The sequence below is a fragment of the Hesperophylax consimilis genome, chromosome 1, assembly GCF_061612785.1.
Source record: "Hesperophylax consimilis isolate HC1 chromosome 1, BYU_Hcon_1.0, whole genome shotgun sequence".
In the NCBI taxonomy this organism is placed as follows: Eukaryota; Metazoa; Arthropoda; class Insecta; order Trichoptera; family Limnephilidae; genus Hesperophylax; species Hesperophylax consimilis.
The window spans coordinates 40,518,069-40,539,667 of NC_142836.1; the positions used below are offsets into that span (position 1 = coordinate 40,518,069).

The window sequence follows — 21,599 nt, forward strand, 5'->3', positions numbered from 1 at the left end:
AATAATGGCATTAAAATCTGATTTTTGAGAAAAACCGAGTTACGCAGTCTACGAATCGTCACTTGCCAATGGTGAGAGTAGAGTTTATTTATTACAGTTCATGATTTGAGGGCACATTTTTGATTTTGAGCTGTAGACTGTTCTGCATAATCACAGACCCATCTTTTATCATAAGTGTTTCAACAGTGTGTTTGCAATTCAACGCAGGCAAATGAAGAGTCTCATAGGTGGTGGTTTGTATCATATTATCTCTTGACTAAATAGAACAAATTGTAATTAGAAATCAAATGGTGAATTCGCAGAATACCCCGTGGACAGGAGGCCATTCTTCCGGCAGTCCTAGAGTTCCCGGAGCACACACAACAGCTGTTCCTTCACAGTGTTATCACGGAACTTGATGTTGAAGCTCCCGCCTTCAAACTGGCTCCTGTTTACACCCTGTATCTATGCGCAAGGTAAATATTTACATACATTAACTATTTAGTTACCGCCTCTTGAAATTCTTAGAAAACCAAAACATTTGAATAACATGGAACCAAAATTTTTTTTTTACAGTAATGGATATTTCAAAATTCCATGGTTTATTTTGACATGTTTTATAAATGTTACGTTATGTTGTCAGATATCGAGCTTCCACACATTACCGGCCGGAGCTGACTCCGACAGAGCGAGCACATAAGCTGACAGCCTTGCTGCAACATGTGGCTACATTGATACAGAACACTGTACAGGTATGCCAAGATCCCAACCATTTTTGTGTAATCACCGCTGTTTTACGTAAAGAACTATTAAAGTGATTGATTTTTGGGGTGTTATGTTGTGTTTTACTTCCTAATCCTTTAGCCAATGTTTCTTCTTCTATTATGTACATTTCTTTGGTTGTAAGCTATTCATACTAGTTTCGATTCAAACTTGATTGTGTCATTGCGCTCTTTTTTGTGTAATTTTTAATTTACTCGCATAACTCAAAAGCATGTGACATTTTGATGCTAGATAGATGTCCCTGTACTCGCCACTTTTACATTAACATGTGACGTCCGCGTACAAGGCACTGCTGCTCGCAACCCAACACCCACGTGTGGTCCACTTACAACAGATTAAATAAGTCACTTTGTTGAAATCACGGCTATTAGATCTGTGTCCTGTTGTGACCTTTATTTCTGATTTTTCACATTTTTCCTGAACAAAACATTAGTATTTAAACAACGGAAGTAATTTAAAGATACTTACTCCAAAAATATGAAATTCAAATAGTTTAGTAAAATATTATGAAAAGTAATTAATATTTATAAGAAAAAAAAGTCTCGGCACTCCTTGATAATTTTCTTTATTTCTCTGGTGGCTTTGAATTTTATGAAAATATGTAATGTTGTAAGGAGCGAAACAGCGACGCCGGTGCCGAGGCCTTCTGGATGGCCAACGGTTCAGAGTTGCTGCACTTCCTTAAAAGCGACCGCCACATCTCAGCTTTCTCCACGCAGGCACAGAATATCCTGGCGCACACTGTACAGACTGCTTTCAGGTACATATGTCTATTTTACTTTGAACTTCTTATTCACATTATTATTAATGTTTATTTTTTGCCTTACAAAACAATCTGTTACTAAACCATATTGAGCATTGAAGTAGACTCAAGCAATCGAAAATAATAACGTTAATGGCGTTGAATCCCGAATTAATTAAAAACTGCAAGTATTCTGCATATAATGTATTAAAAGCACGTAATAGAATATTAGAAATGCGTGTGCGATATTTTAGTGCATCCATTGTAATTCGCAAATTACCCTTACAGCAACCTAGTGCGCTGTTTCCACGTGGAGCTATCGAACGTGCTGGCCCAGTGGCTAGAGGAGCCAGCCAGTGAGGCTGCGGGGGCCCTGCTGCTTGGAGCTCTGGGGGCCGCCATGGCCCTCCTGAGGCGCTGCCGAGTCAACGCTGCGCTCACCATACAGCTCTTCTCACAGCTGTTCCACTTTATCAACGTGTGGTGCTTCAATAAGGTTTGCTTCAATAAAGTTTAATCCTTCTAAAAATATTGCAAAATTCACATTTATGGCGTTTTGAAAGTCAGCTGATCATAATTTGATCCAAAGTTGAAACGGGCTATGAATTGACGGCGTACCGTAGAAATGTGAAAAATTCCAAAGCTTATTTTTTAAGATATTTTTATAGTCTCCTCCATAACTCTGTCTGAAATTACTACATCGTAAGGCTGAGGAATTGTCAAAACTGAACACCCTGCGCAAAAAAGTTCCACAATGGCTACGCTGCAAACCTTAGTGAATGCTACTTTTTTGTGCAGGGTCTTCGGATTTTTTCGATTCCTTAACGCAAGACGAAAGGCTTACATGAAACTTCTAAAAAATGTTTTTGAAGTGAAACTTCTTTAGGCGCGTAATGGATTTTCGGGGACGGAGTAAAACCGAGTCAGGATCGACACGAAAATGCGGGTACCCCCACCACCGCTCACCGTTCACTGTCCCTCTCTCACCATATGCGCTTGTTGAGGTGGGGGAGCCGCTCACGAACGTTCTCTCTCTTCTCTTCTTTCCTCTCTCTCAGACACCAGCGAACTGCGCCACGCCAAGCATCAGCTGCTTGGTTAGTATACTGCGTCGTGAGTGTAATACGAGTGAAATACGTAATTGATTGTGGTTCATACGGTTTGGTACAGAATTTCAGTGTTAAAAATGAGTAGTGACGAGATAGAGGTGATGAACACATCAGTGGCACAAGAGGAAATATCCCCTGAGAATCACCAAAGAAGAGGAGAGTCTGATTCACACAGTGATGACATTAACATAAGGTAAATATAACCTATAAGAGTTGATAAATATTTCACAATATAGTAGTATTGTTGGAATAGGATTGTTTAATATATTGGCGAGATTATATTAACAGTCAGTAATCCCTCAGAATCTGTTGTTTTTTATCATCCTAGAAATTACCTACATTCATAAGTATAACATCTAAACATTTTAATTTCCAGTGTTACAAAATAAAAATTAATAAAAAATGTATGAGTGTGTACTTCAAATTCAACTTATTGTTTAACTACAACTGAATCAGATCCGTTCTTGACACACATAAAATACTTATCACGGGCATTTGTAAGAAATTTTCAAAACTCTTGTGATCTTTGCAAATCATCAATATTTCTGTTGACACTTGGCAGCCCAAGTATAATAATAATTCGTTTATTATGCTTGCTAACGAGTGGAATATTTCGCAACTTTCTACGTATCTAGATTCCAGGGAATATTGTGAAACTTCGCAAAGTAAACATTAGACATTTGTACCTAATACATTTATTTATTTATTTATTTATTATTTTTATTTACGCCCTAATGGGCTTTTACATGAAAATATACATTTACATTGATTACAATAATTGAACATAAGAAGATAAATGGAGTTAATTGTAAGAAAGCAACACATATAATAAAATTTTGTGCAAATTAGCAAAACACTAATAAGATGGATTCAATATAAAATATACCCAAGCATGAAATAGTAAGTAAAAGAAAGTTCAACATAAAAAGTAAGTAAGTGGGTGTGTTTAAACCCAGTATTAATTGTGAGTTTAACAAATCGATAAACCAATATAAATTAGAGTGTAACTTACTCGTGAGGTAAAGAACATTATAACAGAGATTTAAAAAAAAAAAAAAAAAATAACAAAATAAGAGTTGCACCTGTAAAAAGCAAAAACTAATAGAATTTAGCAATATCGACATGAATAAGAAATAATAAGATCTGAGATGGAACATAGTGTTATGTATAAAAAGTAGTTAGTAGGTATATGCATACAATTATAAGTGTATAGTAGAGCAAATAAAAAACAAACAAATATGGATATAATTTACTTGAAAGGTTTCGAATGGGAGAAGATGTAATAAAATTATTAAAGCTATAAAAGTTAATTATTAGCCGATAGAATCGAAATAAGTTGCCTTTTAAAGCCCACAAAATTGTCAAAACCAAACATATCTATAAGTTCACAGTATTTATTCGCAAGGTTGTGAATTCTAGGAATTGGTGAAAAAATAGAATAATTAGTGTTGAGGTTCTTGTTAAATTTAAAAGTATCTTTACTGCGAGTTTGCCTAGCAGGAACATTAATGCAAATAAGTTCCAACAAATTAGGGCTGTCAATTAAAGATTTAATAATTTTGAATAAAAATAGCAAATCAATTAACACTCTTCTATCAGATAATTTAAGAAGTTTAGTTTCAGCAAGCAAGTTATTGTAATTTATAAATTCGATTGGAATTTTCATTTTAAAATTAATGTACCGAAGGAATTTATTTTGTACCTTTTCTAATGATTGAGAATGGACCTTGTAGTACGGTGACCATACGGTGGAATTGTATTCTAATTTGCTTCGTACTAACGAGCAATACAGATGTTTTAATGTTGACATACTTTTAAAATTTGCTCCCATTCTCAAAATAAAACCTAGTATTCTCATCGCATCGCTTGTTATTTCATCGATGTGTTCGTTAAACTGTAGACTCTCGTGGAATATAACACCAAGATCACGAATCTGTGATACACGAAGAAGATTAGCACCATTCATAAAATAGGAAAAATTAAGTGGATTTTTGCCTTTGTAAAAACTGATAATCTGGCATTTACCTAAATTTAGTTGCAAATCATTGACAGAACACCACGCACATAGTTTATTAAGGTTCAACTGCAGAATTGCGCGATCGTCATCGTCTTTGATTATTCTGTATATCTTCAGATCGTCGGCAAATAACAGGACTTTAACATTAGTAAAAATATTAACAATATCATTGATAAACAAACAAAATAATATTGGGCCCAAGTGAGATCCCTGTGGTACTCCGCTCGAGGCAGCAAATGTATAAGAAGTAAACGAATCTATCTTGACTGCTAAGTACCTTCCTAATAGATAACTCAACATATTATGCATTTACGAAATCTTTTACCTTGAAACGAAAGGTGCAGCGAATGCATCTGGCCGAATTCCGCAATGCATCGTGAATCTGGCACAGATGGCATAGAATGCACATAATTATAACACTGCACTTGAAAACCTAGCAAAACCGTGTTATTTATGTATATCTACTTAATATCTAACTAACTTATTAAATTTCTTAGCATGACATAATTCAAAAATATTTTCACATCATTTTTCAAAACTCCTATGTATTAACAGTCAATTACAATTCGTGAGCTTATTATAATTCTTTTTTTCAATTCATTTATTATTATCTATCTACACACTTCCTTCATTTTATAACAATCTCAGGCGATATTACGTAATGATATTTTATGGACATACGTAATAGGTACTACAACTATGTAATAACTAAAAATATCTAACTGTATCTTATTGTACTGTGTATGTCTTAACAAATAAATAAATAAATAATCTAGATTGATTTTCAACATGAACTTTTGAGAAAATGTGAAATCTGTGCACGCATCTCGGATGACATATTTTTTTAATGTGGCATCTCACATGAAGGTAATGTTCTTAGTAAAATTTAGGTACTTAGTACCTATCTTAGTACATTTGCGGCACATTTCATAGCACTCCTTATCGCTTGAAACGTCTTAGACATGTTTGGTTTGATTCCAGTGGGGTCGTTGATCATTTTGAAATATCGCAGATTTTTTACTCTACTATATGAAAAGTTTCTTAATAAAAGCAAATCCATGCTTCGTCGTTGAATTATTTAACCTCTAATTTTCAAACTAACCTAAGAGAGAAAATAGAGATGATGAAATGAAAATAGAGAGAGAGGAATACTAGAAGTTTCACTTCTGTCTTGCGTAGGCTTGACACACCCACTTTTTTTTTTATTGTTCCTAGGTTGTTCGCACCCCCCAAATGTGGCGCGCAGGCTGGGGGGCCCTTCTGAGGGAGCGTCTGGCTCCCCTGTCCCACTGGGCGGAACGTCAGGGGCTGGAGCTCGCGGCAGACTGTCACCTTGCCACCATACACCAGTGTGCACACCTGCTACAGGTGATATAATATACATATGTTATTTTCACTGTGCGGGTCAAAATTAGGCCATTTTTAATCTTTGAACATGCATCCAAATTGATTTGTATTAATTCTTATATAATCTTATTCCAGGCCCCAAAGAACAGCGTGGACGACATGGTCAGCCTGAGCTCGGCATGTTTCAAGCTGAACTCGGTGCAGCTGAGCTGTCTGCTGGGCGGGTTCACCGATGACCGAGGGGTGCGGCTCCAACCGGAGCTGGTGCAGGCCGCTGTGCAACATGCCCAGGGTCTGGCCGATGAGCTGCACAGGGCTGATGGAAGAGAGGTAACTTTTTAATTTTATTTAAATACCTTTTCATATTACCATTTCATAGATTTTTTACTATTTTATCCTTGACAGTTAATACATCAAGTTTGTATCTTTACTCAGCCCCAAGAGTTTAAAATATGTAATATGTAGATACAAATTTCTAAGTAATTTATTTTGAAGTTATTTTCTAGCCGTATAAAGGGCCACTGAATGATATTTAATTGATTTCAGCAATTGTTATAATGTACTATAAACTAAACTCTGAAGCTAAATTCGAAATAACCCCACCATTTGAACATATGATTTAGACCTGATAAATTAATAATATATATGTATAAAATAAGATTTACAAAATAAGAAATCTTCTTATAAGGTTCCCCCATAAGAAGATTTCATGTGTTAGAAGTTTTTTATCAGTCCCTTTTAAAATCCAGTAAGAATGTTTCACTTTACCTTTAATTTTCCTGATTTCACATACCTAGTTATGGAATACATAATAACAATAACTGTAATCAAACTATCTCCATTCCAGATAACCCTGGAAGAAAGCAGCACCCTGCCCCTGTCTCTGCTAATCCCCGAGGACGGGTTCAGTGCGGAGGTGGTGCGGGGTTTGCCCGGGGGTCTGGCCGACTTCCTGTCTCCGCTGCAGCGCGCGGGGCTCTGCCGTCTCGCCCCGCAGCCCCACTCGCAGGGGCACTGGACCGTCTACATGAATGGTAAGCGGATTGTTACTATGGTAGGAATGTAGAGAAAAACATGCTTTTTTCAATTAAAGAATTAACGAATTTCAAATTGAAAACCATTTTGTATGAAAAATAATTTCTGTGGATATTTTTTTATTGAAAATTTCAAATTATGCGTTTTTTCGAATTATCGGGGTCCGAATTAACGGGGTTCTACTGTATCAGGTTCAAAGGTTTTTACTGACCAAAATATTGATGTCTATTGGACTTGGAGACTTGTCCAAAAATGTGAAATAGTTTTCTTCTGCCGAGTCTTCCTCGAATGGTAAATTATTTTTTATCTTAACATTCACTCAGTTTTGGTCAGTGGAAGTGAACTGTTATGAAATGGAAGGACAAGGCATCGATGTAGGAAGACTTAACACCATTTATCATACAATAAATTACTTGTTAAAGATCAACCTCGCTGTTTGTAATACTTAAGGATTGAGTGTTGCATGTTTCCAGGATATCAAGGAGGCGGAATGGTGGCCAGTCCCCCCCAGCAGCCGCTGGTTCAGGTCATCAAGCTGCACAAAAACTCCAATGGGATGGGCCTCAGTATTGTCGCTGCCAAGGTACAATAACATTATCTTACTACGATGACTTCTTACATTGCAAAATCTTGTCATTTGTTAAAATATATGTCATTAACTCTCCTGGAATATTCTTTCAAAATATGGACCTTATATTTTACCATCTAACAGAAAGGGTACAGAGAAAATTCACAAACATACCAAAAGCTTTGAAAGACCGGCAATGTGGAGATAGACTCAAGGAACTAAAATTACCAACATTAAAAGAAGAGAGAAAAGGGTGACTTGATTGAGACTTTAAATTTTATCTGGACATTAAGTTGCCCTAGTATTCAAGAAATCGTCATCACCAACATAAATGTAAGTCTCCATGGATACTCAAAAAAATTAACAAAACACATTTTCCATCCAATCTTAGGATACATTTGCCAATAAAGTTGTGGAAGCATGGAACAAACTTCCACAACATGCCATCGATGCTATAAATATAAATAAATTTTAAGCTCGATTGGATTCTTATTTGGAGAGAATAAAAGATTAACTTATTTTTAAAAATTTAAATCAACAATCAATTATGAAACTTTCAGCAGAATGCTACCTGCTCATTAAATAATAATAATTTGTAGATAATGTTAGTCGGGGACGCCCGAGGAAAACATGGCACGATGAAGTGAATCAGATACTTGAATCGGGCCATGTCAAGAGTCAGAATAATAGAAGAGTATGTATGAGACGATGTATGAATGTGGATGAGGCAAGAAGTGTGCGCCAAGACCGAGTTGTTTGGCGGTCCGTCCTCTCTGCCTACCCCTGCGGTAGGTTAGTTAGTTACGATGACACCCATTATAGTATTTGCACTTCAAAATTATGTTTTTTTCCAAATTTTCAAAATTGCATTACAACCATTAGACACAGGAATAACATAATAGACAGCTTGTCCAAAAAGCTGTCACTTTTCCTGCGTTCATTGTTTTTTTCAACTGTTCCCTTGGAAAGGGTAGATTGTGAATCGACTCAATTTTATTATTAATTTGGCAATCAGTCTATAATTTTGGACACTTTTAATATTTTGTGGAAAATTATCAACATCTAATGAAATGCTTTCAGGGAGCTGGTCAAAGCAAACTTGGCATCTACATCAAGTCCGTGGTGCCCGGTGGAGCGGCTGCCGCAGACCAGAGGCTGCAGGCCGGAGACCAGCTGCTGTCGGTTGATGGACACTCGCTGGTAGGCATCAGTCAGGAGCGGGCGGCGGAATACCTGGTGCGCACCGGACCTGTGGTCACACTAGAGGTGGCCAAGCAAGGGGCCGTGCTTCACGGACTGGCCACGCTGCTTAGACAGCCTAGCCCCAATAGAGGTATTAATGAATAATGACTTTAATTAAATTCCTACAACATACTAAGAACCCAATGACATACTAATTAAACTTTGTCAATGATTACCTCAAAGGCTACTTTAAATAATCATCCATTCCTAATCATAAAATAATGATGATCAAATTGTATACTTGGTGACGGGATAACTTTTATAATTTAGAAGAAAAGCTTACTGGTCTCTCAACTCACTATGAACATTATTTCTAAAATCTACTAACCACTAACGTGTGTGATTTTTAACAGGCTATTTATCCAGGAATCCCATGTTGGATAAGAAACTGTATTCGTCAAACTCGGACAATAGTCTCAACAATATTCCTTTCAGCGGTCCTTTGAGACATTCCGTAGATTCAGACGAAAGCGTCCTGAGCTTACACAGCATGGTGGACGAGCCCATGCGATTAATGATCCCTCCAAATCTGAGATACCCAAACATCGCCAAGCTGTACGCTTCGGGGATGAGGTCCAGATCAGAAGAAACCCATCTCCGTCAGGATGGTTCCACGGAAAATCTCTGCCACAGAGAACAATGTGTTGACTGTGCGACCCACGCCTATAGCTCTGATTGCACCGAATGCACGGAGAGCACTTCTGAAACACTGGAGGCGGGATCTCATTATGTTACGGAAGAAAAAAATCCTACTCATGGCTATCGAAAATTATGCGTAGACGACACTGATGAAATTCCTTTCATCGATGAAACTGATTCAGAACCGTTAATATTTGAACATAAAACATGTCAACGAGACAATGGCTGCCAAACAGATTGTGCACCAAGTGTCAGGTTGTTATTTTCAGATTCTATTACTTCTGTGCATGGACCCATCGGTAGAAATAACTATTGCGATGTCGAAAATGCTACAACAGTCAAAGGATGTGGGGCTAATTTTTTGAACGACCTCCACGATCGACAAAATAATATAAATATAAATGTTCCTTTTAACACAGGTTGTGGGGAAAAATATTTTTCCCAAAGGGATTCGCACAATGAATATAAAATAAATCAATGTAATAGATTACAATTAAATTTAGATGATATTCAAAATAAATGTAATGTTAAAGAGAATAATTTTAATGTAAATCCAGGGCCATCCATAACGACGTGCACCAAAATATTTATTTCCGAGGCAAAGAATAATGATTCATTCCCTCAATCGTTTCAAACAAAATGTCCCACAGTTGTGGGTGGTTTAATAAAAAAAGGTACAAAAAAAGAATTGCCCACGGCCCATATAGCAACTGCACACAAATCCAGCGAGGAAGAGTTCCTCCATGAACCATTGACTAGGCCAACAGATGAAGATTTGCACAAGCCCGATGATTTAAAACTTGGCTTCGGCAAAGTCAGAGCCCTCGTCGGGCACTTTGACAAAATATGTCTTACATACCAAACCAGCTTGAAAAGACAATCTCAATCCAGCCCCAATTTATTCCTAGATGTTCTCTCTGAGAAAAATGATAATACTCGGACCGCCGCCCTCCTGAGCCAGAGCTTAACCAATGTTCCTGATGGGAACAATGAAGATTATTTTAATTTAGAATCTAAGAACACTTTATCGCAAGATGAACATAGAAGGCATCTGAAACAATTAGAAGATTGGTCTACGTACGGGACTAAGCAGATAGACCGTCCAGCGACCGAAGAACCACATAGCGCAATAAGCCTAGAGGACCAACCCAAACCTGCCATTTTATATAAGGATAACTATAAGAAAGAACACCAATTTTTAGATAATAAGAATATTCTCACCAAACTTGATAATAATGACCAAAAACTGTATATCACCAAAGGATCACCGTTAAGTATGAAATTTTTCAAACTTGAAAAATTAATCGGTCTATCCGAGCCTAGGCTAGTGAAAAAGAAGTCTTGCAAAACCTTATCAACGCCAAATATTTCTAAGATAATTCCTAATGAAGAAGTCTCGGTAGTGAAGAAGTTTCCCCATTCGTATATAATAAGGAAAAAGACCAATAATAACAAATTGAACAGTGAAAGTAATGTAGATAAACGAGCAGTAAAAAGTAAACCGAATATTTATCATATTGCAAAAGACAATCGTTTGGATATGCATCGCAGTTGTCCCAATTTGTTGGGTGATGAGATTCCACGGGTGGCGTTGAGCCTGCGTAAGAATGTGCGGGACCGCCCTCCAACCCCCATACACACGCACTCGCTGTGCACCGAGGCACCGCACGCCACTCGCAAGAGACAGGTTCAACATATCAGTAAGCCAACTTACCTGATGTCTTCATGTTTCTAGCCACTTAGCTGTATGGAATGCCAATTTTTGTTAATCCACCTGTTATAATTTTTTTTCAGCAATAACTTTTGTTATATTATTTACTTAGTATTTATAATTATTTTTTTTTTTCCAGATTTATCGCACTGTTATGTTTTAAGTTTTTTTTTAGCAAATTTATGTTGTAACTGGAGTACAATTGATAAGTTTTTACTCAAATGAAGTCCAAAAAATGTATGATCATAATATTTGGTTGATTTATATAAAGCCGTTTTCGTGAAAACACACTTCAAGGGCAAATATATTTATATTATATAATCAAAATATCTGGCTTACAACTAAAATTTATAATAATAACCAGTGACTTACAACTTAACTAACTAGTGACTTACGACTTACTTAACTATTCAATTGTCCTAAATATTTTTTAACGGACTCACGCTTGTAAAACCTTATTGATTTTTCTCGTAATTGTCTAGAAAATTAACATTTAACTAAGGCTATATTGACACCACCGAGAAATTAGCCACGATTGAATTGGGGACTACAGAAGTTAACTCATTTTTCAATGTTTTTTAGTACAAAATACATTGTAGTTCCTGATTTTCCCGCAGTTAACTCTCTGCTATCGGTTTAGCAATATGTTACATATTTACTGGTGAAAAGTCACTCATGACCTATTAAGGTTCAATTGTATCAAACCCTCGCTACATTTGATAAACATCAAACCGTTTTAAAGAGTTTAACGTTTAGCTTTCTATCGTCCAAATTTTCTAACACCTTGTCAGTATCAAAAACAGATGTTCTTCAAATTTGATGAGAGTTTTAAACAACCCAAACTAAATTCATAAAATATAAAGTGTTACAGAAAGTGCATAAGTGTATAAGTGCATAAGTGTATTAGTGACATTCCAGTTTGGAGTTTAGAGCTAATAGATTTTGTTTAATTTGTAGCGGGTCCACGTCGGATGTCGGAGAGAGACCTGCCGTCTACCCTGGAGGCGGAGCAGAGTGGCCAACACAACACCGTAAAGTCTTCCAAGAGTGTTCCCGCGCTGCATGAGGTTTTCAATCCTGGGTACTCCAGGTATGTTCAAGTTTTTACAGCAAAACTTACAATGTCCCCTTATTCATGAGTAGTTTCGAGCTTTAAAAGTTTGTTTTTCGGACCCTTCAGTTGGCCTAACTTGGATTGCCCTGAATATGAGGTTTGTCACATTGAAAGGTTTTTTCCAGTCCCGTATGAAATTAACTTATAAGAGATACACTAAATTTTAACCCCTAAAGCCTCTGACATTTTGCAATGTATTTTGCTTAGGAGAGCTGTCAGAATACAGATTCTGTGGACAATATTTTCGTATTACGTTTGATTCTGGAAAAATTCGCTGTTTTTTAATGTATTTCGTCCATTAGAAAATATTCCACAATCATTTTGTCATGATAATTCTTTAATTTAAATGTAAATATTTGTAACACATAAATGTATGTTGTGTCCAGGACTTCATCGAGCAATAGCATCCCCGCTTTGGCCGGGCTGAGGGGGCGCATCAACCAGCCCTCCCACCAGCACTCTGACCCCAATAACTTCTACCAAAACCTCAGCACCTATAAGCACACTGCACCCCAAGACAGGTATTTGTTCATTTTGAAGAATCTCATGCTTATGCACCCAATCCTCCGTGCTAACAAAGGTGAAAGAAGCTTTAAAACTTGGATTCATTTCAAGTTCTTTTCCCTAATAACATAGCAGTTAAATATGAAAACATTTACATTGGTAAAAAATACATATCGAAATCCAGATGTATGAATTTGAGCAAAATGCGTCTACTGCTAGAGCTCAGTGTGTAGAAATTTGTGTAGGCTTTATTCTGATTTAACTTGTTGAACGTCGGATAAAGTCCAAATAAACTGTCGGATGAAAATTTTCGTAACCGTGCCGAATTCCCTTGATGAGTTTTGTTAAAATATCAGGATAAAAAACTATGTTTTAATATTTTTGTGATTGTTTGTAATGATGTAGGTATCTTATTGTTTAATACCTAACTTTATCGAGAAAAAAACTTAAATCTCCCATTTCGGAGACAAGTAAGAAAAATTATTTAAATGAATACATAAACTGAATAAATTATTTCTACAAATATCTGAATACATATCCTGCATGAAAAAAAGTGTTTTCAAAAAAATAATTACATCTATACTATTTTGAATATTTTTATTTTTGTAACGCTTTTTCCTTTATTGAATTTTGACATTCATAGACATACTGTTTCACAAGCTGTCATAGAGGCTATATGCACTCATAAAATAAACATTAGAATTGACAGTGACATATGCGCAAGCAATTCTGATTCACCAAACACGGTCGTAAAAATTATAAATAAAGTAAGTATAGGTAAGCGTACTGGTTAAGGAGTGGGAAAAGAGATGGGAATGGTTTTTCGAAATCTCACCTTCCCCTTGTTTTGGAGGTGAAGTTTACAACTGTAGATTTTTATAAAATAAAACCCACAGACACTCTTCTTTAAATATTATATATTGTCGTTGCGCTTGTAAGACCGGCTATGTAAGTTTTACCAAATTTTGGGGGAATCAAAAGCTTCCCAGTTTTGTATTCAGATGCTTCATCAAACAACGTTTGAATGAGTTTCGTGCGATAGCGGTTAAACTTAAGCCCACATAGACGAGATTGGGCCAGATTTCTTGATTTTTTTATTTTTATTTTTGATTTAAAAAAACCTTACACTAAAATCTGGCACTTAGCCGTTTTTGCAAGCGCAACGACGATTTACCGAAGTATCAAAATTCTACTTTAAGATGTGGGAAATCTCATGTGGACAGTGACCTTCATCTTGTTTTGAAGGTCAAGTGTGCAAAACTTCATCAAACTTGGAATAAAACTGTACTTTTGTTTAATAAATAAGCCACGCTTTATATTAAAAATAACAAAACATGTAGATAGAAAAATGGATGGTTTTGTTCGTACACGCCCGGCAATTAAACCACTTCATAGTGAAGAACTAATTAGGTTTCATACCATATATATAATGCACTGTCAGTAAAACACAACAATACTCCCAAATGCTCCATAATTCAGAAATGCTTGTTATTACTAAGCGAGAGACTGGAATTTATTTTAACTAACTCTAAATTTAGGGTACATTATTAATTTGTTTTTGGATTTTTAGAGCACTCACTCTGGTGAAGGGTTCGAGCGCAGGGGACTTCCAGGGCCCTCCGCAGATGAAGGGCACACTCAGGCCACAGTCAGCTTTCCTCACCTCCCCTGGACCTCTCGCCACAACACAGGTATTAAATCACCTTTCTTTGCAAAATTTGAAGCTTATTTGTATCTGCGGTATCGGATAGGAAAACCAACAAAGACATCTAGTAGGAAGGCACACAACCATTACAAATCACACATAATACACCTTTTTTTAAATATATTTGGTGTCAATATTGCTAAAAAAAACAGGTACAGTTGACTGTGTTGCATAATAATCACATGTAGGTATTATAATTTAATTATTGACACCAATTTTCGTCAATAGCGTTGGTCATTGAAAACGTGTAGCTGTTATTTCCAAAGGCTAATTAAATTTTGATATCTAGACTTTAAAAGTCTATCCTTCAATATCTAGGAATTTGATAAGTTACAGTGAATTTTACAAAAATGTTTTTGTATTCTGAATTTAATTCTATTGTACGTTACTAGTTGCACAGTGGCTACCCAAGCATGCCCAACGTGAACGAGAGTTACAACCCCAACATGAGCACCATGAGCGGAGATATGACCAATAAGTCCTGGAAGGGGGGACAGCCCGCTAGCCCCCGCACACAACACATTCCCCACCAGAATATCAACCAGTCCGGGCAAGGACAGATGGGCAGGTCTGTATATCACATTATTAAAAACTGAATAAACCACAAATCTGAATTTGGATGTAGGTCCTCTCCATAGACCCCTTTGTCTTGGGTCGATCGTTTTAACCCGATCACCGGGACGATCGATCGGGTTACTTCTTAAAGATTCGATTGTCGGCACCCGTGCCCCGTGAAGGGTGCCGGTGTGGCGAGCGGCCATAGACAAATAGAGTTGGTAGATACTCCAGTCTCCGGTAACTGAAACACTAACGGGTCCTTATGACTTAAGTCGACCGTCGTTGGGTGGCCCATCGATCTATCTTCTCTGCGCCATTTTTTCCATGTGTAGCAGTATCCAATCAAAGAGCAGGTACCCTCAACTCAATCAATTCGGGTCATGGCCGACCCGTTCGTATAAAATGATCGATCAACTCGGTTCTGTATCCCGAAAATGCACCGGTACCGAAGGGATCAATGACGCTAGTTCCTCGGAACATCTTCCATTGTAATACCGGTACTACGAGGACCCCATACCTACCTGCCACCTTTTTATTATATTTTATTTTTAAACAACTTTATTTTGCAAAAATTTTAATCTGTGTTTATTTATAATACAACAATATATCAACACTTTTTCAGACCACAATATGGAGAGGATCCAAACATGTCAGCGCCCCTCAACCATCCAATGTCACCCATGAAACAACAGCCCCCAGTAGCTCCCAAACCTCAAGTAAGAAATTCACTTCCACTGCAATACTACTTAAAGTATAATTTATTATGTTCCCCAAAACTCATACAAACACAATATTTTTATTGATATGTACTACATATTGATTTCCTTGCCAGGGTATGAAGCGAGGTATCTCCGGAGAAATGATACCTGATAATATCCTGATTGATGGACCTCCCCTCCCTCCGACTGCCACCCACCCCCTCTACCAGAGCGATGAAGGTATATTTTTTTAATAAAGATGTGATATTTGTCTTACAGCAATTATACACATATTTATGGCTGTTAACAAATGTTTTTGTATTGCAGTTGGTAGCTACCAGGCCAGTTCAAACGAGCCTCCGTCTGTTAGTCTTTACCCCCATCAGGGAGTAGCCCCACCTCCCACTGCCCAGTCCAACCCCTGGCATCGCGAAGAAAGAGAAAAGGTAAGAATGATAATTAATACGCCATAAATTCACAAATTCTTTCATGATCTTAATAATAACAATTTAGCGCCGTTTTTGTGAAAAATCACCCCAAGGGCCCTTTACAATATCTCTACCTGGCAGGTGACTTCAGATAAACACAGTTTTATTAGACAGTTTAAGGCTGGATTTTGATTTTGCACGCACACATGACACAATATTAAAAATGCTACTCGTTGCATGATTTGCAGTTGCTATTTTATCCTTCTTTTTACTGTTGATATTACATTTATTAGTTGCTGGGGGTTATCCTTAACCTTTTCACCGCGATCAAATGTACCGAAAATTACACTCGTACGCGGTACTCACTTTGAAAATCAAAACCTACCACTTGAAACAGCTATAAATCTCTTATTTCTAGACAGATTTATGATTTGCTTATCTTAAAAGCTTTATTAATGCTCTTGAAGTTTGTGGAAACACATAAATAAACAATAAACCGCAGGATACAGATATAATATTATAAACAGTGACCCATCACAAGAAATCAACAAGAACTGTCGCCATCGCATGCACACTGCTATATTGTTTATAGTATTTACTTACCCGGTCTGATGGGATTTGGACCACTGCGCCGATATCATCAAAACACAATTATTTTTATTATTATATCTACTAACAAATAAAGTTTTAATAAAAAGTTAACACGAGGAGAAATATTTATAAGTTTTGTTTTTCATGGTAGTTTCTAAAACATGGCCACACACACAATGTCACATCGCACTCTGGGCATTTATACTGGGACATTTTCCTTTTTTTAGAAATGGCGCACACTCGGCAGGCTCGGTGAAGTTTTTGAGAATTATTTCCCTTTATTGGGTGGGGCATATGTTTTGCTAATGCCTTAGCAGTTAGTCTCAGAGGTAAATCGTGTGAAGAGCGAGAATGAGGCTCAGATCGGGAAGTTTCATGATATTTTTGCAATAATTGTCGTATTACGGCTAATTGGAAATCTGCTAAACTAACATTTTTATTTGTAATTGATTTAAAAGCTACATGAGAGTTCAATAAATACAGATCAATAATATGGAAGGCCACTTTTTTATACCACTTAATTGTTTTTCGCAGGCAATTAATACTACTTAACATCAAGTCCACTTTGTCAACAGAACCCATACACTTATTATAGTCTAGAACGCACTTGGGTTTCATAATTGGTTGACGAGTTTTCCAATCAACTTTTCCCGTCATGTCCATGGAGTCGTCATGTAAGGTTGTTAGCATGTGAACTTCTCTTTTATCGCACCACTTTAAAGCCAACAGAGGTCCACGATGTTGTGCTTTCATTTCACCCTTTTTAAGTTTATTAAATTTTGCCATGCCTTTTCGTGTCTTCCGCACCGTACCACATGCATTGGTTGTGTTAGTATGGAGAAAATCATATAGTTGAGGGCTACTGTACCAATTATCAATAAAAAGATTATGTCCTTTATTTAAATAATCTTGAAGTAGTGTCGTTACTACAGCCCCCGAAACTCCGAGACATTCAGAGTCAGTTATGTCAGTCCCTTCGCCACAATAAATAATGAAGTCTAATATAAAACCCGTCTTCACGTCACACAATACAAACATTTTAATTCCAAACCGGTGACGTTTGGATGGTATATATTGTTTGAAAATTAAACGCCCTTTGAAAACAATTATGCTCTCATCGATGCATAAATTTTCATAAGGTATCAAAGTTTTTTTGAACATTTTTCGGGTATGGTCAGTTAGGATTTAAATTTTGTAAAGTCGGTCACCAGGAATTTGTGTGTCGGGGTTTGAGAAGTGTAACATTCGCAATATAATTTCGTAACGATCCCTAGACATGGTTTTTCCGAAAATTGTACAAGCGAGCAATGGGTCAGTGGACCAGTGTTCTTTGATAGTAAGATGTCGGTTTCTCGTCATTAACATTAACAGTGCAAAAAAAATGTACATTTCTTCGACAGATGTGTCAACCCATTTACGAAGTCTGGATTTTTGGGAAGGTTCTTGTTTTGATATGGTGGCTATGTAATATCGATTAGTTTCGATCACCATTTTTGTCACTATTTCTTTGTTCAAGAAGTATTCAAAAAAGTCAATTTCCGATGAATTACCAGAAAATAAAGTGGATGGATCAAAACCTGACACAAAATCATCAAATTCATGAACTATTGGAATAAATGGACCAGAGGTCCAAGAAGAAAAGCAGTCTGCATTTACGGTATAGTCTAAGTTAGGTGTACGAGAGTCATGATCTTGGCTTGTCCCGGGGGCGTTTATTTCACTGTCACTAACTTCTTCAGTAATTGGTATATCTTGATCATCTTCACTTATTTCTAAATCAGAGTCCATGTCTAAAAATGTTTCATAAATTTCGTCTTCCGTAAGACTGGGGTTTGCCATTTTTAAGGGAGTTCAATTTTGATATAAAAACGGTAAGCCTATAAATATAGACGGATAAATTACTATTTAGGTTGTCCACAAAATTTAGAAATAAAATCACAAAATAAAGTCAATCAAAAAGTCTTGAGTAAAATAACTATTTTTAAAACACGTCACGTAAAAGTTCACAAACAAACGAAAGTCAATCAAAAAGTCTCGAGTAAAATAACTATTTTTAAAACACGTCACGTCACTTAAGTTCACAAACAAACTAATGTATCACAGAAAAATAAATTACTTAAAAAGATTCGCAAAATAGAAATCGGTCAATATTTTACATCGACGCATAAGTCCATCAAAGCAGATTAGATCACCTAAGAAATACTATGGATGACACAACGATTCAGCGGCGCGACATTCAAATGACTGAATGAAGATTTAACGAATCATCGCTTTCACAATGTTTTATGTAAACAATTTATTATATTTTAACCAGCAAACGCCAGATGTCAGTAAGAAAAAGGATTGAACTATTTTTTGGTTCAGTTATCTGCTAAATTCGTCGCGTATTTACGTAGTATCAAGCCGCTAAAGTGAAACGCATGATATGATGCGCGTAGCGTGGGGGGCACGAATTATTTTCGCATGAATTGATGCGCGTAGCGGCGAAAAAGTTAAGAGACAGACATATACCATCACGGACTTTTCTGTAGGCCTTTTTAAGATATACAATTCCGTGGTACATTATTTTGATGTATCTCATAAGGTTTAGACAGCGTTAGAAATGTAAGCGCCCAAAAATATATTTTTATGACTTTACTATAAAACATTGATTTTTCTCTTATTTCTGTAAATATAATATGCATGTATTATATATGTAAAACCCTAACAAAATCCTTAGATAGCGACTTTATTTCATACCACATATTTAGAGATTATGCAAAATGCATAATTTATACTATACATAAACACTATCAAAACATAATACTGTAACGGAAATCTATAGATATGTATAATTAAAAAAATAAAATTAAAAGTATAAACTGTAAAGTAACTTATTTGAACAGGTATGTCACCAAAACCTTGGACATTTTTGTTTACAGAGGGAACTTAACTAATGATGGAGGTTTGTTTTTTAGGAGTTGGAGGCGCGCAGGCTGGCGGCCCGCGTGTGGCGTGACAAGCAGATCGGGGCCCTGCAGTCACTGGAGCAGCGCAGCCCGCAGCAAGAGCAACAGCTACGCGCCCTCACGCTCGAGAGGGACTTCCAGAGGCGGGCGCAGGAGGCACAGACTGAGGAAGATGATAAGGTAGATCATTAACCAATCTATGTATGTAAATAAAAGACAATGTCCGTATGTGCCCTATAGATTCACAAACAACGGGTCAGGGATGCCCAAGGAAGACTTGCACTGGAATGAGATACGGAGTCGATTTAAAGCCGATATAATATAGTTTTTAATGTGGCGTATGTGATAAACAAAGCAAGGGATATAATGGGAATGTTTGACGTGGAAGTGAATGGTAGAAGAAGTGGAGGATGCTCGAGGAAGACCAATTCTGAGATCAAGTGAAACAAATACTTAAAAAGTTCACTTTATCAATTCTTTACAATAATATTATTTCTATCTGAAAAATCCACCTAGTTTTCAGGTACACTAGAATTCACTACTTCAAAACTTTACCCCAAACCATTTGTAAACCTTAGCAATTGGGGACAACTAGTCAATCATAATGAATAATAAATGTTTGTTTTTAGTAGTTTCTTTTCAACTTTTTAAAATTATTATTTATTTGTTTTGTTTCAGATGCAAGAACAGTTGAGCCAAGATGACTTTGATGATTCACAGGAAAATTTGCCCCATCAAAAGCAAGAAAATGTCACAAACCCCACGCAAGACAACAAATTTTCCTCCCCACACATGCCCCTCTCTCCTCCCGTCCAACCCAAGTCAATTCTCAAATCTAACCTGAGGCTCGATAACCTCAATTCCAACTCACCCCAATCCCCCAACAAAACACAAAAGAACACCAGTTTCGTAACCAAACCTACCCCTCAAAGTTTGAAGTTTGACAACACTGCTAAATACGACCAGAGTGGACAAAAAGCTGACAACAGTAAATACGATCACAATGTCAATAGTAAATATGACCCTAAATTGTTAAAATACGATGCAAACAATATTAAATACCCCGAACAAATGCATAAAATGATGGGCAAATACGAACAAGATTTCTCTCACAACAACCTGAATTCTCAAAATGTACCTAAATTCGAGCCCAACACTGGGAACAATAATGTAGCGCCAATCAACCATCTGACCCAGAATATGTCAAATATGAATATGAGCGCAAGCGATGTTTACAACAGAGAAATGGAACCCATCCAGCGGTATGACATACAGTCGCACGAGGAAGAGATGATGGGTTACAGCGCTCCTCCGCCCCCGGAGAGGGGTTCCTCCTTCGCTGTGATGTCCCACCAGCAAGCCCTGCGCTCCAGCGTGTCGGTGACCAGCCAGCTGACGGAGACGCTGGCGGCCGGGGGCGCGGCGCAGCTGGTGGGCACCAAGGACAAGAGAGTCAGCTTCCATCGCCCCCAGTCCTTGGAGCAATCCTCCAGCAACATGTTTTCTCCGGGAGATTCCCACGGTAGAGAGGATCCTGATGTAAATATATATTGTTGTTTTTTAAGTTAATGTATATGTGCAATGAATTAAAAATATTGCTTTTTTTAAGTTGCATATATTTTTAACACATTTATTTGCATTGTTTCAGAAATTTATAACGGAAGCTGAAAATATGCTCCAAAGTCCCACTTCACCCACAGGAACAGTGACCCACACTCCCGGTGTGATAGGAGCTCAGGAGTTCTATAGGTAATTCATATTTCCCACGCATTCTTAACCTCATCAACCTGGGAAGTTTTCATACTTGCAGAAGAGAAATGAGAGTTTGTTTACAGATCGCCAAGCCAGGAATAAGGACCCTTTCACAAATAACGATTATCA

General features: G+C 37.0%; 1 protein-coding gene across 5 annotated transcripts in view; it reads left to right on the forward strand.

Moving 5' to 3' along the window:
- cno (adherens junction formation factor afadin) overlaps positions 1-21,599 on the forward strand; it is a 59,528-nt gene that overhangs the window by 36,576 nt on the left and 1,353 nt on the right. For 4 of the 5 annotated variants that reach the window (XM_089633947.1, XM_089633963.1, XM_089633970.1 and 1 more), the window contains 19 exons: positions 303-455; positions 623-731; positions 1,377-1,522; positions 1,793-2,000; positions 5,846-5,998; positions 6,113-6,307; positions 6,825-7,011; positions 7,486-7,595; positions 8,661-8,913; positions 12,130-12,262; positions 12,673-12,807; positions 14,361-14,481; positions 14,888-15,063; positions 15,676-15,769; positions 15,886-15,991; positions 16,079-16,197; positions 19,728-19,898; positions 20,397-21,257; positions 21,367-21,467. In XM_089633947.1, the coding sequence (XP_089490073.1) occupies positions 303-455; positions 623-731; positions 1,377-1,522; positions 1,793-2,000; positions 5,846-5,998; positions 6,113-6,307; positions 6,825-7,011; positions 7,486-7,595; positions 8,661-8,913; positions 12,130-12,262; positions 12,673-12,807; positions 14,361-14,481; positions 14,888-15,063; positions 15,676-15,769; positions 15,886-15,991; positions 16,079-16,197; positions 19,728-19,898; positions 20,397-21,257; positions 21,367-21,467 (3,531 nt within the window). The remainder of the gene's footprint in view (positions 1-302; positions 456-622; positions 732-1,376; positions 1,523-1,792; positions 2,001-5,845; positions 5,999-6,112; positions 6,308-6,824; positions 7,012-7,485; positions 7,596-8,660; positions 8,914-12,129; positions 12,263-12,672; positions 12,808-14,360; positions 14,482-14,887; positions 15,064-15,675; positions 15,770-15,885; positions 15,992-16,078; positions 16,198-19,727; positions 19,899-20,396; positions 21,258-21,366; positions 21,468-21,599) is intronic. The other variant, XM_089633954.1, reaches the window with a different exon arrangement.